Source organism: Magallana gigas, chromosome 3 (assembly GCF_963853765.1).
Source record: "Magallana gigas chromosome 3, xbMagGiga1.1, whole genome shotgun sequence".
Classification (NCBI taxonomy): domain Eukaryota; kingdom Metazoa; phylum Mollusca; class Bivalvia; order Ostreida; family Ostreidae; genus Magallana; species Magallana gigas.
Genome location: NC_088855.1, coordinates 21,717,606 through 21,739,182, shown reverse-complemented (window position 1 = coordinate 21,739,182; position 21,577 = coordinate 21,717,606). Strand labels below are relative to the sequence as shown.

The window sequence follows — 21,577 nt, the reverse complement described above, 5'->3', positions numbered from 1 at the left end:
CGCTTATTCTGATGACCGATCATGTACGTGTGTAAATTTAAAAATTATCGTTACCAAATTTGAACAGCAGTGTTACCTTGAAAGTTTATAGGCCTATATGTTCGTTATAATATTCCTGGAAAAGGAACAGCCAGCCTCGCTGTATAAATGTTGATTGATCTCAAGCAGACGAAATCGTGAGAAGACGCTTAATTTTCTATTTCGTGAATCAAATAATGTGTTTTGTTTATTTTTGAAGGTTAAACTTTCAATTTTTTTATATTCACAAGGTTGCATTTTGTTTGCTGACAATAAAACAGACACAACTTTACTTTTCTTGACAGTGTTTATCTTGGAAATTCCCCTTCTATAAATAGTGTTAGATCAGAACAGTTGAGAAAAGTAGATCCGGCAAAAATTTTATTGATGCAGGTATCAAAGAAATTTTTCGACCAATCAGAAGCGCCGATATCTCATCAAATGAATAAATATTAAATGATAATGTGGGAATAACAATAGAATTTTTGAAATTTTATGTTATTGGATTATCTTTCAGCAAAGTGAGGTAAGTCAGAAAACGGTATTCTTACATAGTCCGTATGGGTGATGACGGCGCCTGCGCTATTACGTTGTCAAGAGTGACGTAACGCTAAAACCTAGGAGCGGTTGCGTTGTGGTTACCGCGTTAGTTACTGACTTCGATCGGTGGCAGCTTGACGTGTTTTACGCACAGCGAAAAAATCTGACAAAATCAGCATGAAACGAGAGCGATCGGACAGTAGAAAGCATGAAAGCGAGTCTAAGAGGGTACTGTCTTTAAGAATGTACCATCATTTTGAAAGAAAAGTCGATTTTTATTTATAATTTCGATGGTTTTAAATCTGAGCTATGGTTGCACGGTATCGAAAGATCCGTCATCTTGGATTTTTAAAAATCATGTTCTTTACCATTTCATATTGATTCAAATCAATCAGAATCAATAAAATATTATCAGAATAAACTTTTTTGTTTAAAAATAATCTCCCAAAATATGGCAAAAAGTTTTTTTTATAGTGTAAGATGACCTGGTCGGGGTGGGGTGGGGGGGGGGGAGTGGAGGTCAATGTTTGGAACGCCTTAATTTCTTCAAATGTCTGGTGTATACAATAATATTACACTGTAATAGAATAATTTTTTACATACAGAAATGAATTTCGGAACAGATTTCGACCCCGGGGGTAGGGGGGGGGGGTGAGGGTGAAAGTTTCTAATGCTTGAATTTTCCCAGAATCCCAATGTTCATTTATCATATCATAATGCAATAAAAATATATTTTTACATAACAAAATAATAACTGCAGTAATTGATTTCAATATAGCATGATAGTGTATCTCATGAATATCTCATGAATAAATTCTATAAAAAAAAATTAAAAAATGATTGAGAGAATTTTTTATACAAATGTTTCGACGTTCATGAATTTGAAACTTGTTTGCTTTAAAGATGCTACCAAGATAAATACAATGTTGTGTTTTGTCTATACAGCGCTGTATAGAGGCCTCAACAAATGAGTGTCAGTGGTACGAGGTGTTGCTGGAGCTTCATATGAAGTCTAGCGTAAGTTTATCTCTCTCTCTCTGAAATTTTACTTTCTCATTTTCATTGCCTTTCATTTACTTTCTCATTTACCAAGACTCCCATCGCTGTCTCTGCATATCTCCCCCCCCTCTCTCTCTCTCTCCTCTCTCTCTCCCTCTCTCTTACATTTTCTTATTATCTATTATTGTATCTATAGCAACAGCTATCATTTGCTTCATTCCGTCACGGATGGAAAGAGCATATGAATGACTGGGTAAGATACATCATGGCTACCCTGGGTTCACACAATCTTGTGACGAAGAAGGCTGGTTGGTCAGCAAATTATCCATTAGATCTATTCTAAACATTAAGATCTATATCACTAAGTAGTTTTGAAGTAAAAAACTGCTTTTTCGTAAAGAAGATAACATCGTGATTTTATTTAAATATTTTACTATTATCTTTATTCAAAGCTCTCCTTCTAAAGGAGATTTACAAATGTATTCTTAAATGAGCACGACCATCCTCCCCTCTTAAGTTATACGAATGGGACGTTAAGAATAGAATGCTAACTTGTAAACTGCAATCATCAGAGTTTGACACTAGAACAATAAAATCATATTGCAGTGCTAAATGAAAACTATGACAGCTTTTTATATCACATTTTTAAAGTTTGATTTTGTATATTGCAGTACCGCCTGACTGGTGCCATCAACAGATCAGATGATCGGCGGGAGTTGCCCACCATCCCGCAACCCACCCACACGGTCAGTGAACACCCCATTGCATACCGAAATTTTTAAAATCATAATTCCACAAAGTTTATATATGTACTAATGAATATCTATGTGGATTACAGATCGAATGGCTGGCTCGTACAAACTTCAAGCACCGCCCTCTTCGCCGTCATGACATCCCTCAACCCAGGAAGCACAAATTCCCAAAGAGACACGCGCAGACTGAGGACCTAAATAAGTCCTTCTACGTCTACTGAAAGGGGCCAGGAACTTGTAGGTATGTATCAAAATCAGTAAAATTTATTGATATAATAATGGCATCCTATACATATAATCAAACGGCTCTCTGGTATATTATAGCAATTATATAATACTGTTCGATTGTGTACACTTACGTTCAGCTAAATAATTTTGTTAATAAAATGATAAAAATAAAGTGGTTTATACCTAAAAAAAAAATCTATTTTTTTTGCGGCGAACTAAAATTGTTAGAATTGCAGTCGAATGAAATAAAAAAATGTTCTTTTTACAGGGTTTATAGGTGACATTTGGCAAGGAACTAAAGGACACTGTACCAATGCATGGTTTTGGTAGCTTCTAAGGAAATCAACAAGCTTATGTTTAAATGACCAACCGTGTGTAACTATCTTTGAGGTGGACTGGGTCCACTGCAGACATTGCATGTCCGTGTCAGGGACATTTACATTACGTAGTTTGCAGGCTTTCTGGGTGTGTAAATCAGCGAGTGAGACAATATCCGGGACATTTGATATCTGAAGCATTAAAATCGCATGTCAGGAAACACTTGTACCACTCTGTTCGTCTTTTTGGGACAGCTCGATGTCCCAGCTCAGACAGTTTCAGTTGTTTGACAATTTCCCGCACATTTGGTATCTGAAGCATTGAAATTAGATGTCTCTGTCAGGAACACGTGGGCCACGGTGTTTGGCTTTCTGAGACAGCTCGACGAGTTAGACAAAATCTCAGACATTTGTGTGCCAGCTCAGACAATTTCCATTCACTGTCTATTTGACAACTGTACCACTGTTTGGGATACTGCGTCTTGTCTCATCCATAGGATTGATTTTTTAACCATTGCATGCAATGTTTCCGTAGACTTCTTTTACTTGAAAACCTGCCTCACATTACTCTGGTGCAGTACTCGTAGTTTAACGCTCTGTACAACTGAAAGATATTGTCTCAATATATACATGTATACGAGTTTTAATTAGCCACTAGAAGAGAATATGATACCTCATTTACCTTAGCATTACCTTTCGTTTTCTCTATTAGAGCTAGATAATAGGCACATTAGTATGCAAAATGAGGTATATAGACATTGTCTCAGCAATACACATTTTCATTAAGTAAGCTGATAGATAAGCAGTTTTGAGCATTATAAGCCGCCTGAGGCCCCATGACACAGACATATACACATGGCAGATATATTTTCTGAGTAATGAGTGCCTTTCCAGTAGTTATTCTTCAAGTTTTAACAATCTCACCAAGCCACTGTCTCAGTCTTAGCCATTTTGAATTAATACTGGACCCTTTTTTCCAAAAGATACACACGACGAGCAATTAGGCATATAATGCACACAACATAGTAGTCTTTTTTTTTCTTTTACAAACCTGCACGCCCTATTTATCTTTTTTTCATTATTAATATTTTTTTTTCCCTTTACGTACTTTTTGCATGAAGTATATGTTTGTTAATGCATGTTTTTTAATAAATTCTACAAAAATCCAATGTTCTCTCATTTATTTTTTCAGTATGTAAACCTATTGGTGCTTCTTTAATGTTACAGATATATAAAAGTAACATTTTTCTGCAATATCAAAAAATTAACTGATAAAGATACAAATCCTTATAATTTCCGTGATTTGGGAGTAAGGTCGTTCTTGACATTGATATTGCACCCGTTTGTCGAGTAACAAAATTATACTAGTTTTGCTACTAAATTGGAGCGACATTGGTAAATGCTAGGGTTCGCGAATGAGAAACAGTCGAGGGAGGAACTCTCCCGTCAGATTCTTGAAACAGGGCACATCCGTGCATTGGCCGATATCCTTGGTAGCCTTTTACAATTCCGTCTAAGTACCACGGCTATAATCAACTTCGCAGCGGTTACGAAGCACGATTCCCAAACTTAGCCGCTACGTACAAAATAGTAGCATATTCAAGATAACCACCAAAGTTAACATTTTGCACCAAATATGACATGTGCATTATTTTGTGACATTTTCCACATCAATTGGATAGTACTTTCCACTGGAGAGTTCCGATGTTACATAGCGGCGAAACAAACGATCCCTTCTACAGAACTTGATATCTCTGAGCTAACGGCTGGGAGCCTCGCCCGTATTGTTATGATCTTGATCAAGCCCAGATGGAGACAACAAAGGGAGATATGTGCCCACCCTTTCGTGACATTCCTCGTTCTTTAATTTGATCCAACTGATTGCTATGTCATGAACAGACCTGAACTTATCATTTAAAAACTTAATACACAGCGAACGACACAATAGTAAACGGTACAAAATAATCGAATTTCTCCCGATTATAAATTATCAAACTATGTCAATACAGTACATTTTGTCGTGAGCATCAATATGCTTACAGTATTCTTGACAATTTTTCACGTGAAAAATGAGCAACGTTTATGAAGGTAAAATACAACATATTGCACTTTTTGAAAATTTAAAACTTGAATAAAAATGTTGATAGATGAAAACATGACATTTATATTTTACAAAGGAAATATTTAGTAAATGAGGTTCTTATAACATCACTCTGGTATTCCAGGTTATTCAGACAAGTCAGGACACACGAGTTTGTGATAGCACTGTAGTCGGGGGATTTCCGAACTTCGTCCACGATATGCAAGTAATGACAGCCCTCATTCTGAACTGTAATACAGTGTAAAAGAATAGACGGTGGGTTAGCACAATACTGCTTTTACAGATAAGTTGAGTTTTGAATTTAAAACTAAATTTCTTGATATTTATAAGTATAACAAGTAGAGGTTAAAACTACTGACATTTCTCTTTAACACAATCTCTCTTCAATATATCCATGATGAGTCTTTCCATGGAACATCCAGGGTTTATCACCTAAAATAGCAATGCTTAATGTATCAGCTTATCAATGTTCTATCCAAAATTTCCTTGAAACGTTGCATCATAAAATTCCATCGATAAAATTTCCAGTACAATAAAAGTAAAATACGTATATGCCATTACCCCGTATACGTGGTTCTTCTGTTTAGTAAACACACGCCCTTCTCCCTCTAAGACATCCAGCGCGCTCTGTATCTGGGTATTCTTTTCCTCCGATGTTTTCATCTGTAAAAATATGAATTTTCTAATTTTAACATATCTACATCATAAATCTGAAAGTGTGTTTTTAAAAAAGCAAAATAAAAACCCAAAGTGTTGAATCGTGTAATGGTGGATATACAGTAGATCCTTGTTCGTCCGACATCATTGGTTCCCAACTAAATCATATACTGTGGTTTCATCAATATTCGTTGAATACCAATTTTCGTGGATTTCGTTGTTTAGTTGATCCACGAAATTAAATGTTCATTGAAAGGCAATTTTTATTAACATTTTGTATTGCATTGGCCACAAATTTACGTATCCTTGAAACTGTGATTTTCACTTTATCAACGAAAATTGATACCCTTGAATATTGATGAAACCACAGTAGTCAAAATGACTTCGATAGAAGATCATCATTATTGCCCTGAAGCATGTCAAAAGTATAAGTTCCCACTTGCATAGTTAAATTAAAACGTATTCCAATACCGTGGTATTTAAGTATTACCCCAGTATGCGTGATTTAACCCATGAGCTTTCCATGATCTTTCCCTAGAAACACCCTGTCAATCCGCTGTTATTAATCATTACACAAGCGTCATCGCAAACATCACAGAAATATTTATAAAGCTGAAAAGCATTGAAAATGACTAGAAATACATATATGAAGCATAAATATACATGTATTTTATTTAATAAGTCTTCTTTTTACTTTGAAAACTTACAGACTATACGTAGCAGGTGCATTTGACAAGAATCACAGTAGGAGATTCCGTTAAAGCCATCGATTTTTTTAAACAAGAAATATAATAGTGACTAGTGTCCACATTTATACAGGGGCTTGTTTGAAGCGAAAGAGGATCATCAGGATCATGCTGATCATAAGGAGAATTCAGAATAAACTCCTCTATACAAAGCAGTCAGTTCTATTCTATACAGCCACAGCATCAGAACAACACATCATCACGGAGTGAGTATTTGTCTTTGATTTTCTTACAATAAACAGCTATCAATATCACTTCAAATTTTGTGTGGATTGTCATTTTAGGGAAACACGTTAGTTACGTTATGAATAACGTAAATGTATAAAGCTGGGTGAAGAAACAAATTCTTAATTCTCTAACGATGTAAATTATGGGAGAGTTACCTTTCCAATTTATGATTCATGAACTATCTTCTACGTTAATAGTAAAAACTAGGATTGATATGCTGGAAATAAAAAAAAGATAGAAGAAATGGAGGTTGGGGTACCCTTTTAGATAAACCTGACGTGGCAAAAATCTTTGATCTTATTTTACTTTTTTGTTCTAGAATCAAAAAACTGTCAGCGAAAGTCCACCTGTCAGATTTTTAATTTTTTTTTAACACCGGCGATGACCCTGAGGTCAGAGAGAATCTTGGTGACCGGAGGGTCAGGGTTCCTGGGTCAGCACATCGTCAAACTCTTACAGGAAAGGACGGACTACGTCAAAGAAATACGCGTACTGGATCTGAAACCCTTCACCAAGCAACTAGGTTTGTTATAAAAAGTTTATGTCAGATCTTTTATATAACGGAAAAAGGGCAAAAGATATGGACTATTTCAAAGATAAATAGAAAGAGAAAGAAGAGTAGCTCCATTTTTTTCTCATTTCACTTTTTCTAACGCTCGTTTTCTTAAACGTGAACGTTACGGCAACACTAGAATAGTTTTGGAACAAATACCGGTAATAAAAATTTGGGTGCACAACTAAATAAATAATGGTCTAGAATGACCCAGTGTGATTTAATTTCAGAGTATGAGGACAAGGTTCCGCTGACCAGCATCGTGGGCTCTGTCACAGACTGTGGGTTGCTGGAGAAGGCGTGTCGGAAAGTGTCCAGCGTGTTTCACGTGGCCGGACTCATCAGTTTTGGAACGGCGCCAGACATTGACGCCATGTTTCAAATAAACGTCAATGGTAAGTTGCAATTCTCTATTACTGTATAACTGTACATGTTATCCCTACTCATTTAGAACCATTTTAACAAGACCTTGGATTTTCGGTTGGACGTAGCAATCTACTGCTTGCGTCAAAACAAGTTAAAAATGACGCGGTTTCAAGCGAAATATGCACCGATTGCGTACTGTAGTCTTATCTCAAACGCCAGACAAATCTTGTTGATTTCAAAGAGCCATGGCTGAGTGGCCGGCAATAAAAAGACAGGCCTACGTCACATTGCTGTTTGACACATCTACCAAAAGTCCAAGCTCTTATCAAAATGGTTCTATTTGATTTTGAAGCCAGCAATTCGAACACGTTCGGCTGGTCTGCATCATTTTATACAAGCCAGAAACGTTTGCAGAAATTCTACTCTTTAGCATCTTCGCTAGCCATGGGTTTATTACCCACTCTGTTCATCTACAACGTTTTGGGTCGTAAAGTCTGGGCTAGCGAAGATTTTTTTTAGGTCAAGGAGTTGATTTCCCGATTTTACAAATTTCTGTTTTCAAATTAACAGGAACAAAGAAGTTAATAGACGCATGCGTGGAGTGTGGGGTTGGAAGGCTGGTGCTGTGTAGTACTGTTGATGTCGTCATCGGCTTTGACGACATTGAAAATGGTTGTGAGCAGACGACAGAGAAACCAAATAAATTTCTGTTTCCGGGATATCCCGAGACAAAATACATGCAGGAGAACATGGTGTTACAGACCAACGGTAAACAAACTGTAAACGGTAAGACACATACTGTAAATCAGCTGTAATCTCAAATACCTTTACAACATGTAGAATCTTTTGATTTCGTCTCAAGTTTGCCAAATGTTTGCAATTTTTCACACAAAAAACTTTACTGTTCATTTGTTATAGTGATTAAACAGCAGTCTGTTTTTGGTTGATATGTTTGTAAACTAAAGATAATATTTTTAGACAGAGGCAATGTTAAGTCAACAAATCTTTTAAAGTAACTATCAGTAATATCTCTTAACCGTATATTATTATATAATATATTTTTATTAAAAGGAGGAAAGCTTGCCACAATATCTTTGAGGGCTAATGTGATGTATGGTGAAGGGGACCATTACTACGTGGCAAATGGAATACATTCTGCTCTGAGCAACAAAGGAACACTGGTTCAAGTCGGCAATGGGAAAAGTCTATTTCAACAGTGTTATGCTGGGAATACAGCCTGGGCATTTATATGCGCAGACAAAGCTCTGAAATCCAAGAACAGCATTGGGGGACAGGCTTTCTTTGTACCAGACGACACCCCATTGACAAGCTCATTTGAATTCATGAGACCATTTTTGGAAAGCAGAGACTTAAAGCTTTCATCTTACAGGATTCCATTCCATGTGGTCTACTGGCCGCTTGTGATCTTTGAATTTGTGCTGAAACTTCTGTCTCCACTGGTGAGAATCAATTTTCAGACGGCCTCATGCAGTGTGAAGTATATCAACATGAATCTCTATTTCAAGAGAGACAAGGCACACAAACTGCTAGGATACAGTCCCTTGTTTTCCCCAAGTGAGGCCATGAAAATGTCTCTCAACTTTTACAAACATATGAAGTTGTAATCTTTCATTTATAAAATCTTACAACATTGTACTCCTTTTTAAAATGAAATAGATTTACGATGTACAATATCTAATCTGATAAATCTTTCATGCATCCTACCCCTCCAACATACCTCTTTCAGGAGAACAGTAACCCCTGGAATTTTACTAACATGCTCAACACTAATCTCCTCTGGTTGTTGATCTTCAATAAAAGTTACCAAAATTTTCTTCAGTTCAGGAACAATCTGTTTTGATTATCAAAAAAAGCAAGATGAAAACCCTCACAATATGTGCACCATAATCTGATTTCTAAAATTACATGACATTCATAGCCTAAATGATGTGTGCAAATATAAACTAGGCTTTGATTGAAAATGGTACAGCTTTGTGATGTTACAGATTCCTGAAATAAGAGTATGACAAACCTCGCCATGACATATTCCTTTCTTTTGACCAGACATTTCTGATAGCTCTTCTAATACTTTCTTGGGTAATGTATCCATGTCATAGAGAGTTCTATACAAGATGGGTAGTTCTGACATTCTAACTATTTCCATATTGGGATCTTCAAGTTTATCTTCGAGAAATGTAAGAAAAATTTAAATACACTGCATCATTGACTTGTTAAAAAAAAACCCAAGGACTTGTCCAGCTTCCACTTAACAAATATCTTAAAAATTTGCACAATGATCACCCTTGGCAGTCACATATTCAAGACTGCAAGTCTGATATTTGTTCATAAGACTTAATTTTCACATCCACTGCTGATACCTGTACTTGTACTTTAATTATAATGATGTGCAAAATTCGAAGGGGAAGCTTTCGTTAATATGTACACATATGACATGGTTTGAAGTTACAACAAAGGATACTATGGTATGATGCCACTACTTCCCGCTCCCCTCGAAAGATCTTGATTTTGCCTCTGATGTGAACTAAGTCCCCTAAACTATATCCCTCCTTCTTCTTGGCCTCTGACATCAAAACACCTGACATCTTCTTTCTTAGCACTTCTGGTAGATTTCGACATCTTTGGAGAGTAGTTTCTATATCTTCAGAAAAAAGAACAAAAAGGAAACTGTGTATGTTTCTGTTATAAAAAGGGTTGATATTGACAGGTGCTTAAAGTGAGTTACAGGTAAATTTTTGAATAAACTCCTTCTTTCCATAAAAATTATCGACATGAAGTATGAATTATCAATATTTGAGAACTATAGGAGTAAGACAAGGGGAACAAATGACACAGTAGTCTGACATAGCTAATTGGCCAGAATCCTAAAGGTGAGTGGATAATATCCCATTTTGGGGCACATGATGTTGTAGGAGTGCTATTGGAAGAGGGCTTGTCTTCATTTATGCACCATCTCAGTACACTCCATCCTGCTGAATTGTTCTGGCATGCAGTGGATGGATGTCCTATACATGGGGAGTTAATGACTCTCAACTGCCTAGCACCACAAAAACAAAGGTATAGGGTGGGAAAGGATCTACTTTTTAAGGACTCTAATGTACAGTTTCTAAAAATATCACAAGTTGCTATATGTAAAACTCCTGTGGAAAAAACACCTTCTTAACTGATCAAATTGACACCATGCTGTGTAAATTGTTAACATTCTAATCGCAAGTTCATTCACTTAGACAGTTTGAATCTGATCCGACAATTCGTCCATCCTGGGTCATACCTTCCTGGTGTCCAGTGAATTAATATTTTTAAAATATATTTCAGGAAGGCTCAACTTGATCAATATCTAATATTTTTAATACCCCCTGAGCTTTATTTAATATTTTCATTACCCTCTGAGCTTTGCTCATGTAATCTGCTTTTCCAACAACAACATGTGATGACACCTGTTCCATCATCCACTAACAAAGAAAGAAAAAAAAACCATGAACTATACAATACTTATTTACACACATTCAAGAATCGTACAAATATTTAGTTCTTTAAACACATTATAGTTATATAACTAGTGATGGGCCGATTATCGCCGACAATCGAAAGTCGGTCGCTAAATGTCTCCCGATGTCGATGATCGATTAAGATTTTCATAATCGATTATTTAAAAATTTTTTTTTTATACAAACGTAAGTTACGAAAATTCTTCGTACGACTTGACTTTATTCAAACATCAAAACGAAAATCGGTTAAAACAAAATGGCGGCGCGATGTGCAAGCCTCACGTACGAGGCAAATGCCACTAATGAAGATCCCAACAATAACATGACTCAGGAAATATTTCCATATCCAAATACAAACTTTAAATCCACGGTGTGGAAGTATTTTGGATTGTTGACTTGCTCATTTTCTTGAATAAAAACCTTGAAATGTACTGGTGAAACATTGAAGTGGTATGTCATGTGACTCGGCCAGTAGTAAACTTTCTAGTCACGATGTTTAAATGTTAAATTGTTTTGGTTTAATGTTTTTGAAAAAGAATTTGAACTCTGAATTTCAAATTAATTTGTTATATTTTAAATTGTTTATGTTTATTGTTTGAAGTTTGAACTTGTTCCTAACTTCCTAGTCACCATAAATGGTATACAATTCCTAGTTTTCTTTTATTCTAACCAGGTGCTGTAAATAAGATTGTATGTGCATACATGTAATAATATATAAATCTTATTAACATATTTGATTTATTTGAAATTATATTTAATAATTTCAAAGACCTGAAACAAGTATATATTACTGTATATACAACGCAAGACGCAAGTTTTTGTTCAGAGTTTCATTCAATTAAACATAATTTGATAATTTTCGATTATTTAATCGATTATACACTTTTGATTATATCCGATAATCGATTATGAAAATGTTCCGATTTCCCATCACTATATATAACACAATATACCTGCATAGATGAAACAACGGACATTTTCTTGCCTTTTCACCACCACTCCCATTATGTCAACTTTGTAAATTGGATGCCTTTTATACCAGTACATTCCTGTAGAAAAACAATTTTGTCAACTTAATTGTCATTAGACCTAGTACTATTGTGATAGCATTAAAAATAATGTTTTTAGCATTCATATTTGGAAATGGCCCTTTTTAATGACATGATGAATGCAGACACAAATAAATTTTCCAAAAACATTAACATATGTAAAACAAAATGAAAGAATAAGATAATTCCCAATTCCTATTTATGTTAATCGAGAATCGATAAACAGGTTGGGACCACTCTCCCAAATGGGATATAATAGCCCGTTTGGGATATAATAGCCCAAATGGGATATAAATTTTAAGTGCAAAAAATAAAAAAAATTCATTTTGAAATTTTTGATATAAATCCGCATTAGAATAGATGAAATACAACAACTTTTGGTAAACAACTTTTTCTGTAGCTGTACTATTACTGAGATTGATCCCTCAGTTTATCCAAAACTTCTTGGGGATCAATCTTACAAACTATAGAAATATAGAAAAACTTCTTAACCAAAAGTTGTTGCATTTTATTCACATTAATGCGGAATTATTTCAAAAATTTTAAAATAAAAAAAAATATTTTTTTGCACTTAAAATTTATATCCCATTTGGGTTATTATATCCCAAACGGGCTATTATATCCCATTTGGGAGAGTGGTCCCAACCTGATAAATCTTCGGAAAAGGATTACGTGTTTACCTGGTATAACATCACACTTTTCCAGAGCGATAATGTCATCGATATACATTTTATTGAAAACATGGAAACAAAAATCTAGTCCACATAACGTTTTGGGAATTTTATCATTTCTTAAACTGTGATTTTCCGTTCCATCCACTTCCATTTCTTCAACATCCATCTCATAACAAATACAATAACAATCCCATGTCAAACTTTCGCGGGGAAAAATCATGTAGGAAATACTAACACAGCAATAAAAGTTTAACCAATACATGCGAATTCAAATATTCCGGATATTAAGACGGCTGGATAGCCAATTTTCTTGGGCAGGCAATATAAAGTACATGAATTAATAAACAAAGTAAATAAGGAATGAAAGAAACAAATGAGACCCTCTTTCAAATAAGTAAACACATGTATAATTATATAAACCTGTGTCATCATGCCATGACAAATCTTGTACAGATTGATTGATCAATTTATTGATATATCCACGAGAACTCGGGTTTTCGCGATGTTTCACTGTAACAAGATAGCGATCGGGCCGTGATAAAGAAATTTCTACAATTGTAATGAATTTATTTTATTTCAGAATCACTTTTACATACGGTTGTAACAAAATCAGCAGTACCAGTAGGATCATCTAAGAAAATTACGATTACTGCCCTTTTTATGTCTGTTTTTGCATGGTTTGATGTTTTACACATGTTACTAAATTCTTTCAAAAATGATATGATAAGGAACTTAATTTGTTTTGTTATATCGATTATTTTGCCAATGTTCTTATGAAAGTATTGCTGTAGACTAGCTTCAATTTCAATTTATTTTGTTTCGATCATTGTATTAAAGTAAGAAATGATGGGATAATATAACTCAGTCTCATCAATATGCTGTTCATATCAACTTAGAATTACAACTCGAGTGTGTTATACATGTAGTACATGTATATTATAGAGTACACAGAACACATGATGCAGACTGTCAACCAGTGCTCCACCTCATCACACGAGATCTTGTCATGGCAGACGAGCAGGATCTCCAGTGGAATGCTGGGAAGATGAGTATCGCTAGTGCAGACGGCATTGCATCACGAGGAGAAAGAATGTCTTGGACGTTTTCTGTGGAAATAAACAATGCGGATTTATGTAATCATATTAAGGAGGAATCACATATTTCTTCGGGGGAAGGTGTGATCAAAGTATGCTGAATACGCAAGACAAAAAACAGGTCGTAAACAAAATGGCAGCGTTTGGTTTTTTTATAAGCTGTTAAGATAGCAACTGAAATTTTGAAAGAAAACGAAATTTAGAGATAAGCAACATTCATTTTGATGCATATTTTTCTTTTTTTATCTGTTAAGAGTTTTTGAAGATGTTTGGATGAGAAATGTCATAGTCATAAAACTACTTTAATATTATAGAGATTATATATAACATGTACAACAACAAATTCTTTTGTCAAAAAGTGGCGGAAGGAAGTCGAATAAGTATGAAAATCAATATATCGCTTTAGAAGTTTAACTTTCACTTGAACATCACATGGGTATTTCCACTTCAATCATAGTACATACTTCTTCGCAGGAATATATGTGTTTTAGGAAGTGACGGACGGGGCTATGAGTTTCAAAGTGGATTAGGGCGGCCCAAAAACTCCATATCTGTGGGTTTTTCTATTGACAAGAAAGTCAAACTGAAAAATAACTGTTACGCATTTTAATCGTATGCTGGAATACTGATAAAAAAAACCCCACAACAATCCCTCTTGTAATGTGTGTTTATTTTTATATGTTAACAATTATATATAGATCAACACAATGTCGATTACTACTGCAGTATGCATATAAATTTTATTTATTTACCTTGTCCAACAAAAATAGTTCATTGAAGTTTTAACTGTGCAATTTTCTTGGAACGTTTGTAAACGAAAGAAAAAAAAACTTTATTCTAAGATATGTATCTTCAAAAGGAAACTTCTATAATGTGTTGTTTTTTAGTTGTGCAAAACAGACTAAGCATCATTATCCATATCTGGTTAATAAGTTTCGGGCAAAAACTAATCATTTGTTTGGCCTTTCTTTCCAATCAATTTGGCTAGACTGCAAGATTTCAATGTAAATATTCTACCAGGGACGTTAAACAATTACCAGATCAATTTATTGACCAATCAATACTTTCAATAACTTGCATTGCGTGGAGTGAACCGTATATGATTTTTATTTTTCAAGCATTAAATACATGCACGTCAACAAGCTGCATGTAGATGACCTCGATCCTGAAGGAGTACTGTGGTTTCATTAACATTCGTAGGAGTCAATTTTCTGGTTTTAACGAAAATTGATGTTTCAAGGGTATCTAAATTTATGTCAAAGGATCCTTTAAATGAAATGTGTTATTAGATATTGCACTAATGAAAATTTAATTTCGTGGATCAATTCAACACCGAAATCCACGAAAAATTGTATTCAACAAAATATCATCGATAAAACCACATTAATTTTGACATGCATTGCTTAAATTTCTTGAATATTGTGCATTCAGTAATTGAAATGATCGATACATAGTCTACAAGTTAATCCCTATTTTTTTAAATACACTTTCATGAGCCAATTTTGTGAGCATGCATTGCATTTTTTTTAAAATAAAAAGTTATTTTAGATGAGAAAAGAGCGAGCTATGAAAATCAAATTAAAATTCATCTACACATGTTTTTAATCCCGGCCAACATACATTGGACCGACTTAAATTTCATTACTTTATTAATTAATCATTTAATATCCAAACTAATATTACGGCACTGAAGTGGAATGCATGGTGACCCAATTCGGAGCTTCGGCGACCAATTTAATAAACCACCAGTAATCAATAAACCCCCCCTTTTCATATTAGTCACAATTGAAATCAGTGTGTTTTTCAAAAAATAATTAATTCTAAACCCAAACGATAATTTAAAAAAAAAATAACAACGCCCCATTCAAAAACTGCTGTATAGGGTACACGCATATATTTTTTTTCTTCGGATTGTGTTGTTGGGTATTTTTACTGATTTTGACACACCTAGAAGTCCAATTCAATAGTGTCATCGGAAATCCAGCATTCGTGAGTCACTGATTTCGTGCGCCGTAGTACGGGTCCGTATATAAGACAGCGCAAGTTCCCTATAGCAGTTGTCAGTTCAACTCTGTCTGTCTGTTCATCATAGGTGCTGCAACATGGCTCAGTTCAACGGAAAATGGGAAATCGAGTGCAGTGAAAATTTCGGTGATTATATGACAGCCATTGGTATGTTACTTTTTCACTTTTTGTTTTCATGTAATAAAGATTGAAACTAGATTTTTTTTAAAATCAGTTTTGAACAAGTTTAGAATGCATCTTTAGAATTTCTCTTTCGTATAAGCAGAGACTCACAAGTGATTCAAATGATGTTATGAAAAGGATAAAATCAAATAGAGACTAAGGACACGTGCAGAGTGCTTGTATATTGTAAGATTTGGGTAAACATTTAGATTGATTTGTATTTAATTTTTTTTAAAGACATATAATAACACTGATTCTCGAGATCTATCTCTTGATTTCCAATACATCGGAGTGAATTTCAAGTAATTCCTCCAAAAACGGTCTTGAAATTTTTTAAAAGATGATTAAAAATGGATATTTCCAGTTTGATAATATAGTACCTACATGTGTATTCGATTACATTTCTTGATCAACAGTTAAAATGGTTGGAAGAAGGTTGATGCATGAAAAATTCTGTACATGAGTCTTTTGTCTACATACTACGAGCAAATAACCAGAAACCATATGCCTGTCTAATCTAATATTTTAAAACAACCATGATAATTTAAACACGCTTGCATTCTTATTTCCCGTAAATTGTTATGCCTTTGTGATAGCATGTTTTTGGAAAAACAGCCAAATGTTTTTCTGGGCTACTATGGGTATATAACCGGAGACTGGTAGTTTTACTGTTTGTGTATATATATATCAGCATTGTTATCGCTCCCTGCATTTTTTTCCGGCGCTACAAACGTACTATGGGGTTAATTAAACTCGCTCCGTCGACCTTCATACAAAAATAATGTTTGCGGCTTTCACCAATTTCTCTGGAGATTCCCTACTGATATCCATAGATACTTTGATCACTGGGGTCTTTCTAATCCCCATTTTTATATGAATGAACAATATAGAATTCCAGTCCACCCATTTGCAACATTGGTCATATATATACACACATGCATCTACATCTAAAAATGCCATTGTATGCCTTGAATAATTGATTTGGGTGAAAATTTCATTGTATATAATGCCATTAAAACCATTCATGCGATATTAGTCTACCATTGATTAGGTTCCGTGTCCTTTGCATGCTACCATGTTGAGAGATCGTATTTCTGTCATAGCATGCAATATATTGCACAAGCGGAAAAATGGAAGCGGAAAAATGGATATCGATATCAAATACGGGACCTTTAGAAAGCATGCCCCTTTAGAAAAGAGTATTTAACAAGTGATAAAAACCGCTTGACAAACTTTTATAGATTAAATGATTGACTTAATTGTCTTTTGTCATGTCTGCAGTGGATAGCTTGAAAGATCACTTACTTTTACAATAAGCAATTCTGCACATGCATTCACTCAATCACTACAGGGAAACTTTAATTAACAGTTTACAAATATAGCATATTCTGTTCAAAGAACGACCAAAATATATTATCCTATCCCATTCGAAGAATGTTACAATAATGTATGCAGTCTTGGGTCGTTGTAATAAACGCCAATAGAATGAAATTTTATGACATAACCGAGAGCTAGAAAATTATTGTATATTTTTTTAAGGAAAATTCTGATCATGTCAAACTGACATGTACCTTTTGGACATCCCCTCTCCAAATCCTCCTGTTTGACAGGCATATATTTCTTCGAATTCTTACACCATGCCAAGATAAGCGGATGTACGCTGTATGTAATACACGCGATGAAAGATAAAACGAGATAATCTGTTTGGCCGCTTGAAACGATGCGTATGGAATTTGTATCGCAATGAAACCTGCACATTGCAGATGTTGGCAATTTTTTTTTCTTTTTTGCATCCAGATTCATCAACCAATTAAGAATATCAGACATTAAAAGAAGTGCATAATTAAAGAAATCAACCTGCACCCCTTGGTCTCAGACGTTTTCTATCTAAATTATCTCTCCATTTTGCCCCTTTATCTCATTACGTTAATAAACACTTGTAGCCAAAGATAATTGTAAGAAAAACAGGTATTATAGTGTATAATTTAAACAAACAGGTCAGAGTAATAATAGCAAAGATTTTTTTAAAAAAGTTTATCATTGAAGTGTTCACGAAAACATCAAAATATGTACAGTTATACAGAAACACGAACCTATGCATGTGATTGGGTTGCATCAATATTTCTCTAAAACATCGATCGGCAACTTTTTTTGAAATGCGACAAAAATTTCATTGTGACAATTTTGCACATAAAAAATATGGCTAGATTTAAATGACATATATTTTTTTTTAATTTTTTAAAAGATAGATATTAAGATTCTGACGGATTTGGTGCAGTTTATCTTGTTTTGTCTTCAAAAAGGAAAGATCGATTTCAACAATTTCGTAGCCCGTATTACCCCGTATCATTGACGTTTGCTGGCAGCTATTTGATTTTATAACAAGCAAACCTAAAGGAATAGAAAACAGTTTGTGCAAATAGGGTCCAACTGAAGCTAATTGATTATATCATGTTTGCCATCTGATTACGTAAAGTCAGCAAAAATCTCATATCTGATCAGTCGATCTCGCTAAAAGACTGTGTCAAGAAAAAAAAGTAATGTACCATGGGGACCGAATAGCTCGCCTGATACGAGTCCTTGTCTAGTTATGATCACTGCACATTACAGTTATAAATAATATATTATATAATGAAAAATGTAAGGAGAGAGAGAGAGAGAGAGAGAGAGAGAGAGAGAGAGAGAGAGAGAGAGAGAGAGAGAGAGAGAAAATGATCCCTTTCGATGAGAGAAAGGACGGACAGACGGACATTCAAACAAATTGACAGTCCATCTATAACTTTCAAACTCTTTATTTACACCAAAAAATAATATGAATTTGAAATTGTTTTTAAGGAGTTGATGCAGATAAGCAAGCAGATGCCCAAAAGTTTCTTGGAGATGGCTCCAAACTGACGTACGACATCAGCAACTCCGGAAATGATTGGGTTTTCAAGATAGCAACAGCCGCAGGTGAAAAAGAGGTCAAATTCACCCTGGGTACCGAGTTTGACACTACTACCCTAGATGGAAGACCAGTTAAGGTGTGTGCATATATATATATATATATCATTTTACTAATGATTATTTTTTTGTACAAAAAGTACTAATCAATTTTGAAGTTCTTTTTTTTGTGATGCCACCAATAATATTGGCATGGCGGGTGTTCTTTGTTTTTTCAGGCGGTGTTCTCAATGGATGGTGATACCCTCGTAGAAAAGCAGACGGGGCCAGGCTTTGAGACGACCAACAAGCGGACAGTGTCTGGGAATACATTGACCATGGTAGGTGCAGAACGCTTTAATAACGCAGGGAATCAAGCACAAATAGATATTCTCTCCCTTTTGTAGATGCACTGGTAATTCAATGATTTTTATTTTGTATTTTACCAGGCACAAAGCAAAAATTGATCAGAGGGCCAGAAGGGTCAGGGTGTTATATCCATTTTAAAAAAAATTTACCGCTAGGGGTTTTCCTAAAGCTATCTATATAGTCTGACAGAGAATGAAGCTCGCAAACCTTACCAGTTTACTTTTCCACTTTTTGTCTGGGCCTTCCACTTTGAATTTGAATAATAATGCAGCGTGCCTGTAGGAATGGGTTAGGGAAATGGAGAGGTTTGGTTTATTAAATGGCTGCTACAGATAAATCAAAGAGAGCCGTGTTATTTAGACTACCTGGTTTATTTTTCTACTATATTGGAACATATGGCTATCAGCAAAGATTGTTGTTAATTTCCCTTGTAACTTGTTCGCCTCCCGCTGAGGGGGTTGTCAAAGACTCAAAATGTCTGGTAAACGTTAATTTTTCCAAGGGCGCTCCTTATTCGAAAAGCAAAATTCTGTATGTTTAATAATTATCGACTTTACGAAGACCTTGTTTAAACATGTTTGCAGATAGTATGGAATATTGTTCTTGTGTTAGATTAAAAAAAACCAACAACCACAAATTTGATATGTATTTCACTGTTGATTTCCCTTCCATTTATTACATGCCCCATCCTCCCAAAAAAGTGGGGGATGATGGGCAAGATCGAGTTAATTCAAAATTTTATATGTATGTTTAATTCAGATGCCCTCTTCCAATGCTACGTGCCTGCAAGCAACTTACTTTATAACATTCGTTATCGAATTTACAGTTATGAAAACTTTTCTCTTCGAAGCCATTTTCCGCAAAGCTGCCGCCTTTGCAAAATAATACAATACAATCTAGAACTTGTGATTTTATTTCTCGAACTCGTAATAACGTGAGATGGTTGTGATAAAATAAATTTTGTTTGGAAAGGCCCGATACTGCATCGTCATTGAAAATTACGAGCACAGTTATGGTTATTTGATGTGTTCTTTTCTGCGTGTAACTCATCAAGAACTGATTCAGTCTTCCCTTATACCTATTTTATGAAACATTAAATTTAGATTGGAAATTAATGAATTTCAAAAATGGAAAGAAATATAGCGAACGTTCTTGGCATATTTAAGTGTTGACTGATACTCTTTATAAACACAATCTAGATCCCTTGATTTGCACCAAAATCTAACAAATTCACATACGGAGGTAAAATTTAGTTACCTTTTATCCTATATATTCATGCAGCGTTTTATTGTTCACGGTAAGCATGGTAAAATTGCCCCATTTCATATCTGTCTGACTAATTTAATATTGCCGTGGCGAAAAGATGCTCAGAACATTTCATCATAAAGAAAAATCTACCGTAATCTGTAAAAACGAATACCCCCCCCCCCCCTCGGAAAAATGATCAAAATCCGTCTCCTTTTTTCCTACGTAGTATTCTTTACAAACATTTAGATTTTTTGAAATAAATAAAGTAGTCATATTGCAGATTTTATCCGACCAATCAAATATGTCTGAAAGGACAATCGTATAATCTGTGCACCAGTCTTTACTTTCAGTACTTTGATTGCTTCCTTTTATAGGTCTTGACTGCTGGCAATGGAGTCTCCTGTACGAGGAAATACAAGAAACTATGAAATGTGAACAAATAGTAGTACATGGATTGACAGGATTATCTTTGTCTTAGCAAACTTGATGTTCATATGTATTTAGTTAGCTATTCATCATAACATGTACTTTATGTGTACAAGTTAAAATTATTTATATTTATTGTGATGTGCTATTTATGTGTCTGAATGTAATGCAAATAAAGCACGTGTATATATGTTGTAATAAAAAATTGAACCATTTTGAATATAATTTATAAAAATTCCTTATTTCAAATAACAAAATTACGATATGTTTGTAATACTAAGTGGTTATTAGTTCGATGTTTATTTTATTTGTAAAGAAATGCGGTTTATAGATTAGTTCACATAAAATTCATCGATACCCATACCGAAACTGAATCAACTTTATCTTTTATTTATCCAAAATAAGCATAGCTGGGAACAGATTTATAATTGCAATATTTAAATTATCAATTATTGATGTTGGCACTATAAGATTTTAACTTGCTATTTTATATATCGCCTCCAACAGGCATTTTACCAGCGTAATTTGCAAATTTAATTAATGATATATTTCTTCTTCTTTTTATTATTATTAATATTTTTTTTTTTGCATTTCATC

The 21,577-nt window shown here is 34.5% G+C and overlaps 4 protein-coding genes across 7 annotated transcripts; 3 read left to right on the top strand and 1 right to left on the bottom strand.

The window, feature by feature from the left end:
- The first annotated feature begins 479 nt into the window (after positions 1–479).
- On the top strand, positions 480–3,104 carry LOC117692880 (uncharacterized). Of its 3 annotated transcripts, XM_066078902.1 has the most exons (6): positions 622–786; positions 1,504–1,575; positions 1,754–1,810; positions 2,229–2,303; positions 2,396–2,550; positions 2,806–3,104. In XM_066078902.1, the coding sequence occupies exons 1-5, from the start codon at positions 736–738 to the stop codon at positions 2,528–2,530; spliced, it is 390 nt and encodes a 129-aa protein (XP_065934974.1). In that variant the 5' UTR covers positions 622–735; the 3' UTR covers positions 2,531–2,550; positions 2,806–3,104. The 3 variants fall into 3 exon arrangements, 2 of the variants coding, with proteins under 2 accessions (XP_065934974.1, XP_065934975.1); XM_066078903.1 differs by lacking the exon at positions 1,754–1,810 and having other exon boundaries at positions 631–786; positions 2,806–3,094; XR_010711940.1 differs by lacking the exons at positions 622–786; positions 1,754–1,810; positions 2,806–3,104 and adding an exon at positions 480–544 and having other exon boundaries at positions 2,396–2,463.
- Positions 3,105–4,963: 1,859 nt separating this feature from the next.
- LOC105332657 (CST complex subunit STN1) lies at positions 4,964–12,969 on the bottom strand. Its single transcript, XM_034482205.2, has 9 exons — positions 12,741–12,969; positions 11,965–12,060; positions 10,907–10,975; positions 9,985–10,164; positions 9,538–9,689; positions 9,244–9,357; positions 5,517–5,618; positions 5,315–5,387; positions 4,964–5,183 (listed from the first exon to the last, which is right to left on the bottom strand). The coding sequence occupies exons 1-9, from the start codon at positions 12,952–12,954 to the stop codon at positions 5,017–5,019; spliced, it is 1,167 nt and encodes a 388-aa protein (XP_034338096.2). The 5' UTR covers positions 12,955–12,969; the 3' UTR covers positions 4,964–5,016.
- On the top strand, positions 6,328–9,197 carry LOC105332656 (3 beta-hydroxysteroid dehydrogenase/Delta 5-->4-isomerase type 1). 2 transcript variants are annotated; one of them, XM_034482206.2, is made up of 5 exons: positions 6,328–6,564; positions 6,906–7,109; positions 7,370–7,534; positions 8,076–8,291; positions 8,577–9,197. In XM_034482206.2, exons 2-5 carry the CDS (start codon positions 6,968–6,970, stop codon positions 9,128–9,130), a joined length of 1,077 nt encoding a protein of 358 aa, XP_034338097.2. In that variant the 5' UTR covers positions 6,328–6,564; positions 6,906–6,967; the 3' UTR covers positions 9,131–9,197. The 2 variants fall into 2 exon arrangements, with proteins under 2 accessions (XP_034338097.2, XP_065934973.1); XM_066078901.1 differs by lacking the exon at positions 6,328–6,564 and having other exon boundaries at positions 6,892–7,109.
- A 2,870-nt stretch (positions 12,970–15,839) lies between the features above and the next one.
- On the top strand, positions 15,840–21,193 carry LOC105332658 (fatty acid-binding protein, heart). The gene is made up of 4 exons (XM_011435329.4): positions 15,840–16,000; positions 18,851–19,038; positions 19,177–19,278; positions 20,929–21,193. Exons 1-4 carry the CDS (start codon positions 15,931–15,933, stop codon positions 20,980–20,982), a joined length of 414 nt encoding a protein of 137 aa, XP_011433631.3. The 5' UTR covers positions 15,840–15,930; the 3' UTR covers positions 20,983–21,193.
- Positions 21,194–21,577: the final 384 nt, after the last annotated feature.